The sequence below is a fragment of the Saimiri boliviensis genome, chromosome 10 (genome assembly GCF_048565385.1).
Source record: "Saimiri boliviensis isolate mSaiBol1 chromosome 10, mSaiBol1.pri, whole genome shotgun sequence".
Lineage (NCBI taxonomy): Eukaryota > Metazoa > Chordata > Mammalia > Primates > Cebidae > Saimiri > Saimiri boliviensis.
This window is the reverse complement of record NC_133458.1, coordinates 70566939-70582280: the sequence shown is the minus strand read 5'-3', so window position 1 is coordinate 70582280 and position 15342 is coordinate 70566939. Positions and strand designations below refer to the sequence as shown.

At 43.9% G+C, this 15342-nt stretch overlaps 2 protein-coding genes across 19 annotated transcripts in view; one reads left to right on the top strand and one right to left on the bottom strand.

The window, feature by feature from the left end:
• Positions 1-340: 340 nt before the first annotated feature.
• On the bottom strand, positions 341-13392 carry PEG10 (paternally expressed 10). 2 transcript variants are annotated; one of them, NM_001291086.1, is given in 2 exon segments: positions 341-6362; positions 13110-13392. In NM_001291086.1, coding segments are annotated over 2 exon segments (2358 nt in total). In that variant the 5' UTR covers positions 13115-13392; the 3' UTR covers positions 341-4010.
• Positions 13393-13526: 134 nt separating this feature from the next.
• SGCE (sarcoglycan epsilon) overlaps positions 13527-15342 on the top strand; it is a 69702-nt gene continuing 67886 nt past the window's right edge. For 7 of the 17 annotated variants that reach the window (XM_039472666.2, XM_003921217.4, XM_074379455.1 and 4 more), the window contains exon 1: positions 13529-13721. In XM_039472666.2, coding sequence (XP_039328600.1) covers positions 13613-13721 — 109 coding nt within the window. In that variant the 5' untranslated portion in view covers positions 13529-13612. Of the gene's footprint in view, positions 13722-15342 lie in introns of all 17 variants that reach the window. The other 10 variants (XM_074379456.1, XM_074379450.1, XM_074379448.1 and 7 more) reach the window with 7 other exon arrangements.

Genomic DNA, 15342 nt, shown 5'->3' with positions numbered 1-15342 from the left:
TTGCTATATTAAAGGTGTATCTTTATTTTATATGTTAAGCTTTTGCAGCTGGAATAACTGATTTCCTGGAGTATTCTGGCTATGTAATTGATACTGGCTTGTGATTGATGTTCTTTTATACCACCATCCCACTATCCCAAACTCAATTCCATCCCTACCCTATCCACCCTCTATCTCCCACCTCCCTACCTCCTCACAATCCCATCCTTCCCACAGTCCCATCCTATCCTACTGTCCCCACTCTTAGCTTCTCCCACCCTGCCTACTCTCTACAGCCTTCCCTCCCCTACCCCACCCCATTTCCTTGATGCTGACGGACGCTGAAATGATCAGGACACAGTTTGCACTTAACCACTAAATCTTTATTGATATTTTATTGTAACAGCAATGCAGTACTAGTAAATAGAGAGCAATATAGAGTGAAGAGAATACAGCAATAAAGTTTGAAGGAGCAGTAAGGGTAATGGGGTTCAGTGGTAGGAGGAGGGCTACTGACAGGGGTGAAAGCAAGGGTTTTTTATTTATCACTTTTATAACTTCCATGAAAATTTACCATCCATCATTGACAATTTCAATCTAGCAATAATTTCTCAAAGGGCACTCATCCTCTATTAAATTGTTTACCTAATAACCTTTGAACATTATCCTACTAGGGTGGGATAATGCTTTATCCTTGTCCAATTCGCTCTAAATAAGTTGGTCTCCCTGCAGTTCCCTCAGAGTTTATTTGAAATCTTTAAGGATAGCAATTACAGGGCAAAGGTTCACAGGTACACATGTTCACTTATAGCAATATCTAATACATAATATTATTCTAACATTCTAAATAACCCCACCCAGTTAAAATCACTTAATATCCCTCCCACCCTAAAATGCTTATGATTATATATCCCCTATTACTTAAACTGATTACACAAAGAAATAAAAGCAATGCAATTTTCCACAGACCAATTCAATAGCATTCTACAATCTAAAACAACAACGAACTTTCATCTCATCAGATGTGTGTTCTCTCTTTAGATGAAAATGTAGCATGGTTCCCTCAGGGCTCTCCATTTTTGCCCAGGTCTTTCCAGCAGAGTGTTCTCTGTTGTCAATCTTGGAACTGTCTGCATTTGACATGAGATGTCTGTGGTGGATGACAACCGGATCAATTCAGAAGTCCAAGAGGTACCTGCAAAACTCAAACAGAATTCCAGACTGCACCATATAGATGTGCCCCTCTTATTTTGTGCACCTGCAAGTTCACTATATTACTTCACAATTCAATCAGACTAATGCTTCTTCTTTCCACTAAGACAAATACCTCATGTCCAAACTAAATTGACCCTTCATAACTGTATGCAAACTTTCTCTGTTTCAATATCCTAGCATGATGAACTTAGCTAGTTCTCTCTAGGCTTGCCTATCAATGGGAGCTCTTAGATCTTCTTCCTTTTTAATTTAATTAACAATGCAAATTTGGGCCAAAAGTCAATTAATTAATTTTGCCAGTTTGTCTCAAAGACTTGACTATTGATTTTGCTTAATAATTCATCTATCTCCTTTATGTTTTTATATTTTGCTCCCTTTCTAACTTCTTGAGATATCAAATTCCATTGATGTTTTTGCTTTCTTATGAATAAAGGCATTTTTTTGTTGGAAAATGCCCCCCAAAATTTTAAAGAATCTAATTAATATAAATTTGATTAACCACAATATAAATCGAGTGAAAGGAAACTTAACTAAACTTCAATACTACAGCATAATAAATTCAGAATTACTTATCCTTAACATCTACATTTATAGATAGCATATATAGCAATAGAGCATAGTACACACTGCCAAAAAGTTAATCACAAGCTTTAGTAAAATCACAGCCAAACGTGGGTCAGGGACTTTCTGAGTTGTTATCCCACACCAGCATACGCACACTCCCCCGATCATTCTTGTCATTGGCCAACTTCTTCAGACTGTTGCTTGCAGTGGTGGCAAATGTCCGTGTGCACATGCCAGGGCTACAGGCAATGGCCCATTTCTAGGCACCCTGCAGCTTGAAGATCAATTGACAACTGTAAATTTGACACAAAACAACTTGAATTCAAATGTATGGAGATGAATTGATACTTGAGGTAAACAGAAGTGACGCTTCAAAATAGTTCAGAAGCACGAATGCACCATTTTAAAAGTAATTACTCTAAAACACATGAGTGATTGACAAGCTTTCTAATTCCATTGAAGGAAAAAAATTGTTTGGATTAAATAGCCAATTAGGTTTCTCTTTTGAAATTTCATATCATTTTGTGTGATTTTTAAAAGCCCAATTAGATAGAATTGAAATTATATATGACGTTAAAATTGAAGATGAACAGGATGAACTATTATACAAATGCTCCAGTTCTGAGGAGCCTCTCATTCACAGTGTTGTAAGTAGTTCACAGTAAAGAAATATTTTACACTATGTTACTTATCATTTTTACTTAGTTTAACTCTAACAATAAGAACTGGGTAGTACTTTGTAATTCAATGGACATCTCTGAAAGCCTAGTCACCACTTCAAAACACTTACACTAAAAATTTTAAGTATTTAAACATGCAAGAATAAGGGTAGATGATTATGAGCATGTGAAAGATGATGCTGATGAAAAGTGAAACTTCACCGTCAGACTCCTCTTCATGTCAGGCAATTTGAGATATACATCATGTTGTTTTCTACTGCTCAGAACTGTGTTTTGGCAATTGAAGCCTGCCTCTTACATATCTGTGTAGCAAAGATGGAGTCTCAGCAACCAGGCAGGAAAATGACACAAATCCTGCAGCAGGGTCAATGACAGTAGTAAAGAATTAAAAAGAAAAAGAGATGTTAGATAAAAGAGTTCAAAGGAGTAGCAAGGAACCAAGCTAAAGTAAGTCAGGCAGTCCCAGGTTAGCACAAAACATCCAGGGGACACCAGAGGTGTCACTGGGCTGAAGACACCTCTTGTGTTGTCTGTGGCTTTGAGTCCTTTGAGTTGCTTTCTGAGGCTTTTCATCTACTGACAGCTTCACATCAGCTCCATCCTCTAGAGTGACCCTTTTCATTATGTGGATTCTGATCTGCCACTCTTTAGCCTTCGAAGGTGATTGAGAGGTAGTCACATTTCACAAACATCTAACACCCCTGGAGCCACCATTAATCTCTGGTTATCAGGTTTGATGCTTTGTGGAAGCCATTATGGCATGATGATGGTAAGGTGTGTGCCAAAGCCAGAGTCCTTGGGTACATGTGATTTGCACCACAATGTGAAGGCACACTCTTAACATACAAGAGTCCATCTGAGAGAGCACTTTCTTTTCAGGCCTGCAGTATTTCATGTAGCAAGGGTTTTGCCTGCTCCTGGAAGAACCAGTTGAGTTGCTGCTCCTTGAGAATTAACGGAACCATGGAAATGGAGTTTGAAGACGGTGAAGTTTCTAAGGGTGCAGCAGGATGATCACGGAAGCCTTTCCACACTGCACCAATAGTTTTGGCTTCCTTAACAAGGCTTCGGTCCTCTAGTGATGTAAAGAGAGTACCGAAACTGCAAGAAAAGTCATGTCCTCCTCTGCCTCCTCCTCCTCATCTCCCCCTCCATGAAGAAATCAGCATTTCCTGCATTTGTATCAGCTTCTCTGTAAATGTTGAACAAGATATTCGGCAGCTTATAATTCAGATGATGATAGAGGTTTTAGTAAGTAAAACCCAGACTTCCAGGACTGGCTGGAAAGTAAACTTATTAATTATTTTAGTTAGATTGGCAGTCAAGATGGAAAACTGAGAGATAATTTGTTGGCAAATACTCTGTTGCTCTCAGAAAATGTTGAAGGTCTTTTGGTGCTTTAGGATGTGTGCCAGTCCAGGGTGGCCCTGACCTTCTGTAGCCATTTCAGAGAGGATGTGCCTCAGGTGGCTTGAAGATACAGTAGCCTAAAATTTAGCACACAGTCACTGATTGAGAAGCTGAACAGGAATAAATTTTGAGGGCAGAGATCCTGACGGACATGACAAGTATTCACAGGGTACTGTAAGATGGAGGTGGCGGCGGCGGTGGTGGAGGAGGTGGCGGCTGTGGCGGCGGGTACTGTGGTACCGGAGGCTGGCGGTACCAGTGTGGATTCCAAGTGATCATAACAGGTACATACAGTGATCTTCCTTGTCCGTCTCGTCCCACTGGGTACCAGGCGAATCCTACTGGGTAGGTCGGGTACGCGGCATATGTGGGGTATGTTTGGTATCCAGGTATTTGAGGTACGAATTCAGTGTACGTTGCCAGGTGCGCTTGGTCTTCTAAATTTGGAATAGATAGGCGAGGATACTGATTCTGGATAGTAATATTGTTTGGAGCTCGGCAATCATAAGAAACTTGCAGTTTCCACCCCCTCTTCACCTGGAGAATTTGGGCTCCATTAGGTGCAACTGTTGGAGTAATTAGCCCATCCTTTACATTTCTTGCCACAAAATCTCGAAGAGCTGCCATATCAGATTCAGACAGTGAGTACACATGTCCGCTAGGAATACTGTGTGCTCCAGGTATCATTTCTATGTGAGGGTCAACCAGGCGGTGGTCTGGATAAACGTGCTCATCTACTGGAGTGTACACATTCTGGACATAGTAATACCTCACTGGTTGGTAAACTCTGTATCCATCTACTGGATAATAGAATGGTGGTTGTGGTGCTGGTGGTGGGAGCGATGGTGGTATTGGAGAATACATCCGGCAGTGGTAGCGGCAGTATTCAGAATCAAAGACGATAGATCGAGTGCTCCAGGTGATGTTGGGATCATGTGTGCTCAGCCAGCGAACCCCCAGGACGACAGGGAAGAATGGAGACTGAGTCACATCAAATGACAGCACCTCACGGTGATCTCCCAGGTCAACTATCAGGTCATGAGTTTCGTGGACAACTGGGCCCGATGCTATGGGGCGCCCATCAATTGCTTCCACAAGTATTGGCCAGTCCTTGATTCTTAGAGGAATTCCATTTTGAGCAACGTATTCGTGATCAATGAAGTTGCCAGAAGCACCAGAATCGATCATGGCTCGGACGAACAGGGTGTGTCTGCCCGGAAGATGAATCTGGAGCATCACTTGCAAGTGAGGAGATGAGGCATCATCTTGTGGGGACCTTATTATTTCTGGCCCGGTCGCTGAAGGTCCCTCTACAGCGGGGCCGGGGAGTTTCCCGCCGGCGAAGCCTTCGAGGCCTTGGCAGGACAGTTGTCAGCGTAGTGACCTCCTGTTCCACAGTAGAGGCAGAGGTTCAGCTTTCTGCGTCTTTCTTTTTCTTCCTGGGTCAGGCGCATGCGGGCACCTCCCACCGGCTCAGTTGGATCTACCTGGTGGTGGCTTGCAACGTGAGGCAACACCAGCGCCCGGGGTGGCGAGCGTGGTGGCTTGCGAGCTGCAGCAGCCCTAGCCAGCCTTCTCTCAATGTGAATGCACTGCCCTATCAGAGCAGACAGCGACTTGGCGACCTCGAGGTGGGAGAGCTCCTCCTGAATGTGGTCACTGAGGCCCTCGTGGTACTGGTCAATCAGTGCAGGTTCGTTCCAATCCAGGTCCTGGGCAATCATCTGGAAAGCATTGGAGTAGTCGATGACAGACCCCATACCTTGGCGCAGTCGTCTGATCTTGCGTTTGGCAGCCTCTCGCCTCTGAGGGTCTTCAAAGACATGCTTCATTTCCATCATGAAAGCCGGGTAGTTGTGCATCAGGTAGTGAGAGCGCTCCAGCTTCGCTGAGGCCCAACGGGCAGCACGGCCGGTCATCATGCTTGTCACGAAGCAGACACGGACACGATCAACTGAGAAATCTCTGGTGCTCTTTTCCATGAAGACCTGGCACTGGGACATAAAAGGAGCCAGCATGTCTGGGTTGCCATCAAACTTCTCTGGGAGGTCTTCTGGGCATTCTTCCTCTATTGGAGGGGGTGGGGCAGCAGCTGCTGCAGCACCGCGGAGCTCGATGTCATCATCCTCATCCTCTGGGGTGGGTTCCACTTGCTCTCGAAGGGTGGTGTTCTCCTCTGTGAGCTTCTGCACCTGGTTCTGCAGGTTGTTGTTCTCCTCAGACTGCTTCATGACCTTCTCTCTTAAGTTGTTGATCTCTTCAGAGAGCTCATCTCTCCTTCGTTCGGTCATGTTGGGGACACACGCACTCTTATGGCCGGTGTGCTTGGAGTTGTTGTTGTTGTTGTTGTTGGGGGGAGGGGGAGGAGGAGGAGGTGGGCAGTCGGGACCCATGGCGACGGTTGGGGTGGGAGGAGACCTCCCAGCTGTAACTTCACTTCTGTGGGGATGGAGGCCTGGATCCTGGCCCCCTCTTCCACTCCTTCTTTTTTTTGTTTTCAAAATGCGCTTATTTCTGTAAATAAAGATAAATGTATGAATCCAATTTATACCTTCAAAGCAGCAAAATGTAGACACAAAGGATTTGATATTTAAATTATCCCTTGCTCTATGTGCTTACTTTAAAAATTAGCAAACAACCAAAAAAAAAAAAAAAAAAAACTCTCAAAAGGAAGTTATCAATCAGCACCATACAAAAAGCAAACGACTTTTTGATGTTCAAATGACTTTGTCCTTCTCAAAGATCACCTGTTCATTATGATTCAACAATACATTATCAACAGCATGCTTAGCTTTATAAACTGTAAGAGAATGTTAAAGCCCTCTAAACAAGTAGTTTTCTATTGAAACAGAGCAAGAAACTTCAAGGCAAACATGGACACCAAATCAACTATGCAAATTAAAGCCAAAGTAATAACTTTGTTATTAGAGAAGCTAGGCCAAAAACAGGCAATACTACAAGTGATAGAAATTCATAAAAACAAGAGGAGAGTATTAAAATCACAATGCATGTATTCATCAGCCCTGTGGGTCGGGGGGTACCCTGGCCAACTGTCACAATCCTGTTCCACTGCCACAGAGAAGGTAACTGATTATCAAATCAAACAATCACCACCACAGAAACCACAGGACTGCCTAAATTACTTTTCTGACCATAATTTAAATCCCCAAATAAAATTCTCTATGGGACAGAAATGGCACTGAGCAGCAACATATATATATATGTATCAGTTTCCCTTGTCTCTCTCTCTTTCTCTCTCTCTCTCTCTCTCTCTCTCTCTCTCTCTCTATATATATATATATATATATGTATCAGTTTCCCTTGTCATTATGCAGTCATTCAAGAAATACTAATTGATGTCTCCTAGGAAAAGCTATAAAATGAGACATGTGAAGAAGCCCAATAATAATATACCTCAAACTAATTATGAGGACTTAATTAAATAGTGCAGGTAAATTACATAGTGAGTATTCAATAATGGTTAGCTAATATTAACAAAATTATTAATTAGAAAATAGAAAGGTAACTATCTGCAAAAGATAAAGGGATTAAAACAGGGAGAGGTTGCAACTATAGCAACATGGGCATGCATTTCCCACCTAAAGATATTTAATTTTAAAACAATACTGTGTTAGTCAAACAAATTCAAGGCCTTACTTGTCTGCAGGTCACCAGTTTGCAATCCACAGTTTTTAATCAAGATTTGTTGGCACAGCCCCAAATGAAGGTTTGTAATGTTAAGGTGGGACAGAGCCACAATCCTATGGGGTGAGTGGATGTATATGGGGAGGTGGGGGTAGGGTGTGTATTTAAGCATTTTAATTATGAGTGCAATGACAATAAATCACAGGACCTAACACAGTGTCTTCCTGTGTATTTCCTGAAAATATGGTTAAATGCATTTAGAATAATTCAATTATTTTAAATTTTATTAATAATCAAGTCCCATATTTAGAAAAATAAACATATAAAAAGTTTAAAATATAATATGTAAAAGTTTAAAAAGGTTTTAAAAAGTTTTAAAAACTTTAAAAAGTTTAAAACTTTTCAACAAAGTTTAAAAAATTTGTAAAACTTTTTAAACAAACGAAAGTTTAAAAACATAACTTGGTCCGCTCTGGATACTCACTATGTGATTTACCTGCAAAAGTGGATGCCAAATAAATTACATAGAATAAGGCCAAAAAGAGGGCACGTAGTTGGTAATTAGAGAAATAGTTGGTAATTAGAAAATAGTTAGTATTTTCCACCAATAGGGCAAATGAAAAAAAAAAATAGATATAGTAATTAAACATGATGCCCAGCCCCTGGCTGTAAAGAAATGCTCCTTCCTCCTCTACTCCTAACCCTTTAGGTACCTCCTGTGCCCCAATGTCACCACCCATATACTTTCCCTGTGTCCTTTGCAGTTAGTGTAGCCTCACCAAGGAGTGGCTATACAGCAAGCAGGGTCTTTAAGAGACAGGGAGTAGTGTGACATTTTAATAGTTTTAACCCCACTACTTAATTACGTTAGTAACTTAGGCTACAAAAACAACATAATTGAAATTCAAGATGAAACATAAAATATTCAAGTTTAGAAAAAATTAGAAAACACAATAAACACATCATAACCTGTGACATTCAGTATCATTTCCAACTCCTTAAAGACAATTGTATTGGTGACCCTGACAATATAACATCACAACATAATGCAATTTTTACTTATTGAATTAGGAATTTTCATGTCCCATTAACAAACAAACAAACAACTAGGAAGCATAACTAAGGTGAGGAAGGTACCAAGAGCATTCATAGCATGGCCTGGTGCAGCCTGACCACTTGTCAATCACAGCCACTAAGGGGGTCTTTATTGAAGCTCAGGTCAGATAGTTTTATTATCTGCAAAAAACAATGATGGGACAGAAATAACAATACATTAGGAAATTGGCAAATAATTACTATATGGTTTAGGGAAACAAAAGATCAAAGAGTTAAAAATTCAAATACCTTTGGTATATAAGGAAGGTAATTTAAAAGTGAAAAGAGACCAGAGGTAAGATGGGAGGGCTGCAACAATAGAACTTGGGGGTGCACGCCCTCCCCCTGCCACCAGTCATTTTGTTTTTTATTTTTTAATGTACTGTTGGCCAAACAAACTCAAGGCCTACTTTAGCCTGCAAAGTCACTAGCTTGATTGCTGACCTTTGCCAAAAACAAGCCTGAGGCCTTCACATGAGGGTTTGCAAGTTTAGGGTGGGATGTTAAAAGAGACAACTGCCCAGAAAACAGTAGTTTATCTGTTAAAGTAATAGGGTAATGGGCAGGCAAGTTAACAGTACGTATAAAAATGTTTAAACAGCAACTGAGGCAGGGCAGCACAAGTTAAGCTGGGACAAGGAGCATGTTTACTTGATTTGAATTATAGAACTATGTATAGCTCCTTAAACTCCCCCTTAGTGGGGCTGCACTGGAGGGGAGGGAGTCAAGAGGTTCCATTCCTGAAAACTTGAAGGACACACGGCATAAAGCCAAGCTGCCTAGGACAGATGCCATCTTTATATGATAATAATTTCAGTTTTAGTCTATTTAGTAATCAAATACATTTGGTTAATTACTGACTCTTCGCAATAGCTTGGAAAAATTTCTATTCCCAAAACACACCAAAGAGCAATAGTAGCCAAAAACCGTATGTAAACATCTCATTAGGAAATGACACCTCATTAAGCAACTCTTATTTGCTTCATATTTTCAAATGTCCAATTTTTTAAGTACTATCATATACTATTTATGAAATATGAATTTTCTCAATATGCATGATTTTACCATTGTTTTGAACCTCTTTAATATTCAAACATACAACTTCCAAAGAGGAGGGGGAATTACTTAAAGCTGTAATTATGATAAGCACAAATTTTCCATAGATTGTGTACTTGTTGGGGGGAGGGAGGTACATGACAGAGATTTTGGGGAACCAAAGCCCCCAATTTCCCTCTTACCAAAGTCCTGGCTCCTGATTTGTAATACATGGAACCAGGTTTAAAAATTTCTTCATTCAGTTAGAAACTTATATCTTACATGGTCCTTCTTATTAGCAATCAGTTATAAATTTGTTTTATATAGATGTTTAATTATGCCAGCTGAAACAATCTATATTTTGTAATGTAACCACTTTATGTAATATTATACAAACTTTAAATAATACCAATATGTACCATTAATAATCCACTTGCCCCAAATTAAAATCAGCTTTTTATTTAAAAAGCTAATTATTTGGAATAACTAGCTTTTTATGAAAAAGCTAATTATTTGGAATAACTAGCTTTTTATGAAAAAGCTAATCATTTGGAATAACTAGCTTTTTATGAAAAAAGCTAATCATTTGGAATAACTAGCTTTTTATGAAAAAAGCTAATCATTTGGAATAACTAGCTTTTTATGAAAAAAGCTAATCATTTGGAATAACTAGCTTTTTACGAAAAAGCTTAATTATTTGGAATAACTAGCTTTTTATGAAAAAAGCTAATTATTTGGAATAACTAGCTTTTTATGAGAAAAGCTAGTATTTGGAATAACTAGCTTTTCATGAAAAAAGTATTTGGAATAACTAGCTTTTTACGAAAAAAGCTAATTATTTGGAATAATTAAAATTAATTTAGTTGTGTATTATAATTACAGCTTATATTATTGGAGTTTAAAAATACATACACTTTTTTTTTGAATTTGTTAAATGTGAGCGATAATGCAAACAAGGCAACCCAGGACCATAGGAAAGTACCAAATCGGAAGAAATCCACACACACCAAGCAAGACACTGAATAAACCAATTTACTCTGGTCATTTAACACATATTTAATGAATGCCTACCATGTGCCAGGCACAACTTATTATACATAGGCAAATAGGCTAGGATTAATCACCTAGATATCCAAGAAAAAACTCCAGCTTCATAGGTACGCAAATAAAAGCCTCACTCAGAGGCCAAACCAGCAGCACCAATTTTGTATCCAGAAAAACATCTGATTCCAAAAGGTCCACTAGTGTCTCTTAAAAAAAAAAACAAACTTAAAAATGTGAAAATATTTTTAAAGTTTTTAAAAATAAGTTGTTAATGTTTTGTTTTTCAGTTGCAGTAAAATCATTTGGCTTTAGGGGCACCAGCCATGTCAGCTTACAAGGTCCCTTCAAAAGCCACTATCACGAGTTTAAATTGTGGGATTATTTTACTGAATATATGCAAAGCACATAATAAAAGTGCTCCTGAACTCCAGGTATAATTATTATTGTTAATTGTTTTATTATTCTATCTATTAGACACTAGTAGCCGAAAAGCTAAACCAACACAGCAGAGAAACCGCAGGGGGGCGGGGCTGTACAGCCAGGCTTAGGTAAGGAAGGTGCGCAGGCGCAGAGGACATAGGCCTGAAGGAAGGGGTTGAGGATTCACACTGCGCATGTGCGCTCCCGGCTCTGGAGGAGGCTGGGCTTATAGCCCAGCACGGCAGAGGCAGGCTTAGGGCGGGGCCAAGCTTTGGAGAGGCGGGGCCTGGGCAGGCCGCCTCAGAAGAGGCGGGCCTGTGAGAGGCGGGATCTGAGCAGCTCACCACAGAGGAGGCAGGCCAGGAGAGGCGGGGCTGAACAGTCCACCTCAGAAGAGGTGGGCCCGAGAGAGGCGGGGCCTGGGCAGTTTACCTCAGAGGAGGCGGGCCTGGGAGAGGTAGGGCCTAGGCAGTTCGCCTCAGAAAAGGCGGGCCTGGGAGAGGTGGGGCCTCGGCAGCTCACCTCAGAGGAGGTGGCCAGCGAGAGGCGGGGCCTAGGCGGGCAGGCGCTAAGGCGCTGGGAGGAGGGGCCTGGGGAGGCTGGGTTTAGAAGGCGCGCTCTGGGAAGGCGCGCTGCAGGGGAGGCGCGCTCTGAGGAGGCGCTGAGGGAGGAGGCGCTAAGCACGCTCCAGACCGCTACTGCAGAGAAGACACGCTAGGATGGGCGGGGCGGGCCCGAGACTGGCTGCTACAGGGCTGCAGAGTATATGTACACCCCCCACCAAGAATCCCCCTCCCAAACCCCTCCCACCAGCCACCGAAGCTAGATTCATTTCATGCAGCAAGAGCAATCACCCACAGATCCAACCGCCGCCCCCCTCCCCCTCCCCCTCCCCTTCCCCTTCCCCCCGCCGCCATACTCAGCAAACCCACAGTTTCCACAAACTGTTGCTGGACCCTGATTCGCGCCACCACAACTACACCGCCACTTCAATCAAGCACAACTAGGAAGGCAGCCCACTCTGCCATCACCAAAAGATTCCCGTTTCCACTCGAATCAGCGCCCCAGCCACTCCACTGCTATAGCAGGAATGGTGCGGGCAGAATGTTAAACACTAATTTTCACCCGGGGCTCCATTTTGTCTACCAGCACCATCGTGCAGAGACCCGTCCTGCAGAAAAATAGAGTGGGAGCCATTCCAAAAGGTGAAAGGGTGGGGTCCTGCTCCAGGAAGACCGAGGAATTGGACTCTGCGGCGCGTGTCCCACTACGGCTGCTTTATTTGCAGCGCGAACGGTCTGCAGCTCCCGTACTTCTGCAGCTCTAACCACTTGGTAGCTCGTTTTAGGTGTGAATTGTTCCGCAGCTCATGTACCTCTGCAGTTCGCGTGCCACATAGCGCAATGAAGCGCTATTTTCGGGCTGGCTAATCGCATCATTTTTGTAGCGTTTTTTTGTAGTGCTACTCTTCTGCAGCTCAGACTGTGCAGCGCGCGTAAAGCGCAATTCAGTTTTCCGTCTGCAGCTCCTGTATCACTGCTCCTAGTTCTGGATTGTGGCGCCACTGAAGCGCCCATCCATCAGTTTGTAGCACATAAAGCGCCCATTAGTTTCGTAGCGCAATGAAGCGCCAGTTGTAACGCCCATCAGTTTGTAGCCCGCGTGAAGCGTGCTTGCGGCACATCTGAGGCGCCAGTTTGTAGCGCATTTGAAGCGCTTATCAGCTTGTAGCGCACAGCACTTGCTAGCGCATTTGAAGAGCAAATTGCAAATCAATCTGTAGCTCTTGTCGGTCTGCAGCTCATCACCGTCCGCAGCTCATCTCAGTCCACAGCCCGTATCTGGACTTGGTCCTGGAAACCCAAGCCTTGAAGGCTTGGTTCCCTCATTCGTTTTGGGGTACAGCCAGTGAAGGCGTGACAGGGTTTGCGTGGAGACATTCTGGGGTGCTACTCCATCTCCCGCAGCTCCTGATAAGTACGGGGAACGAACGTGATCTTTAAAAAAAAAAAACGTCCTCACCGCATACTCACCACGCGAGGACTCCTCTGCGAAGACAGGAAGGATGGGGTCCCACACCTGAGCGAGGCGCGGTCTCCACTGGGTGCTCCGCAGCCCGGAGTGGCTCCGGACGCCAGCCCGCTCAGCGGACCTTTCGCCAGGCTCGGTGGACCTTCTCCGCTGTTCTCCTCAGGGCGCAGTCAGGTTTCTTCGACACACACCAACCGAAGTTGAAGCGCGTGTACTGGGAGCGCAGACTGCGAGCCTTATATAGGGTGCACCGAGAAGGGGGGCGCCAAATCCCAGCGTGCTCCGCGGGCTAGGGGGCGGAGGGGCGTGCGGGGGCGGAGGGGATGGGGGGATGGGGGCGGGGGCGGTGGCCACGCTTCGGTGGCCCGCCGCTAGAGGGAGTACGGGATTACCGAGGGGGTGCGGGATGCTGATGCTGAACTGGCCAAGCTGGGAGGGAAGAAGAAAGGGAGGGGAGGGGAGAATCGAGGACGGACGGCCTAGCCAGGCCAAGAATGCTATTGCCCCGGTGGTGGGAGCTGGGAGACCCCTGTGCTTGGACGGGACAGGGTCGGGGGACACGCAGGATGAGCCCCGCGACCACTGGCACATTCTTGCTGACAGGTTAGTGGCCTGCGCGCGACGCGGAGGTCCCGGGGCCATCAGGCCGCCGCCTCCCCCTCCCCCGCTCGGGTTCCGGGCGCCTGGGCGCGCCCTTTGGGCACTGGCCCCTCTTTCTGCCCCAGACCCCACCGCGCCGCTCCTTCAGTACGCCCTGTACCCCATTTTCCCGGCCCAGGCCCAGCTTATCTGTCCCCAGGCTTGACCCCTGGCCTTTTTCCCCCGCTCCCCCGCGGGCCCCTCCCTGCTCTGCGGGCGCAAAAATTCCATCTCCAATTCTCTTTCCCAACATCCTCCTTCCCGCCCAGCCCCAGGGTAGTCCTCGCTGGATCCCTGCGGCAAAGGGCTGGGTGGGGGTCGCTGCCTGTTTTTCTGGGGGCGGGGGGCACGTTTCCCCGCGATTGGGCTCTGGCCGGGATGAGAGCCAAAGGAAATGGGTGTCAAGCTGCGTCCCCGCTGCACAAACACATCTTTTCTCCTTTTCTTAATCGTGATAGAGAACACAAAAATGTGACATTTAAAACACCGAATTCCCCCCTCTTGCTAAGTGCATTTTTCGGTGGCGGAAATCTCGGTTTTCTTAGGTTTTACTGAGCAGGGAAGCGGAATCATGAAATGCTGGGAGCCGAACAGGGCGTTCAGGTCAGGGTTAACCCCGGCTGGAGGCCAAGAGATGCAGCCGCACCAAGCGCGCTATTTCCAGAAACGAAAACCAATTTAAAGCAGCTGTGGATGCCTCCAGTGTGTTTGGCGGGCTTCAGAGGCTCCCAGCTACGGACTTTTGTTGGTGATTGAGGCGGTTTACACACAGACCTTGCTTCCCCTGCAACGTTACGTTTTCCTAAATCTTGTAGGGTGAATGAAGGCGTTTAGTCACGGCAACCTCACGTTTAATCCTCTCCAGCCGGTTGCCGAGATTTGGCCACAGGTATTTGCGTGCATTTATACTATGAACATATATATTTAATGTCAGGGAAAATTGCAGTAGCTGATAAGACTCTCAAATAGTGATGAGGAAGGACGCTAAATAAAACCTTAAAGCGAATACCCATCTGAGCGCCTCAATGTTAGGCGCTTGGGAAACTGACAATCTGTTGATGATCTTAGTAAAAGAAGTTTAAGTTAAAAGGGAAAACCAAATTGTCTACAGCTGAGTTAGATTTCTGAAACACAGATAAAACGCTTTCATATTTGAAGAGCAAAATTGAGCACATTAATAACATTGCTACAGATTATTTTATACTTAGCGGATCAATAAGAATTAGACTTATTGTCATTACAACGTTGCAGGCACCACACTTTAAAAGCCAGTCTTTCTAGGAATAAACAAAACTAGCTCATTTACGAAGATTTTACTTTTGATTAGAGATAAAATATCCACCATCAGGAACATGAATGAATGAAGTGCAGCTTTTTAACAAAGACATTTTCCTAGGAAGTTGGATGAACACAATTATACTTTTTAGAAATGCCCTTTAATTTAATCTTTAGGATGTTCACCCTATTCTGCAAGATAGAATAATTTCAGGATACCTTATGCTTGGAAGAGTACTATTCCGGTGACCGCTGACAGTCAAATTCTTAGGAGTTTTGTTTGTTTAAATTCAAAAGTTACTTCACCTTG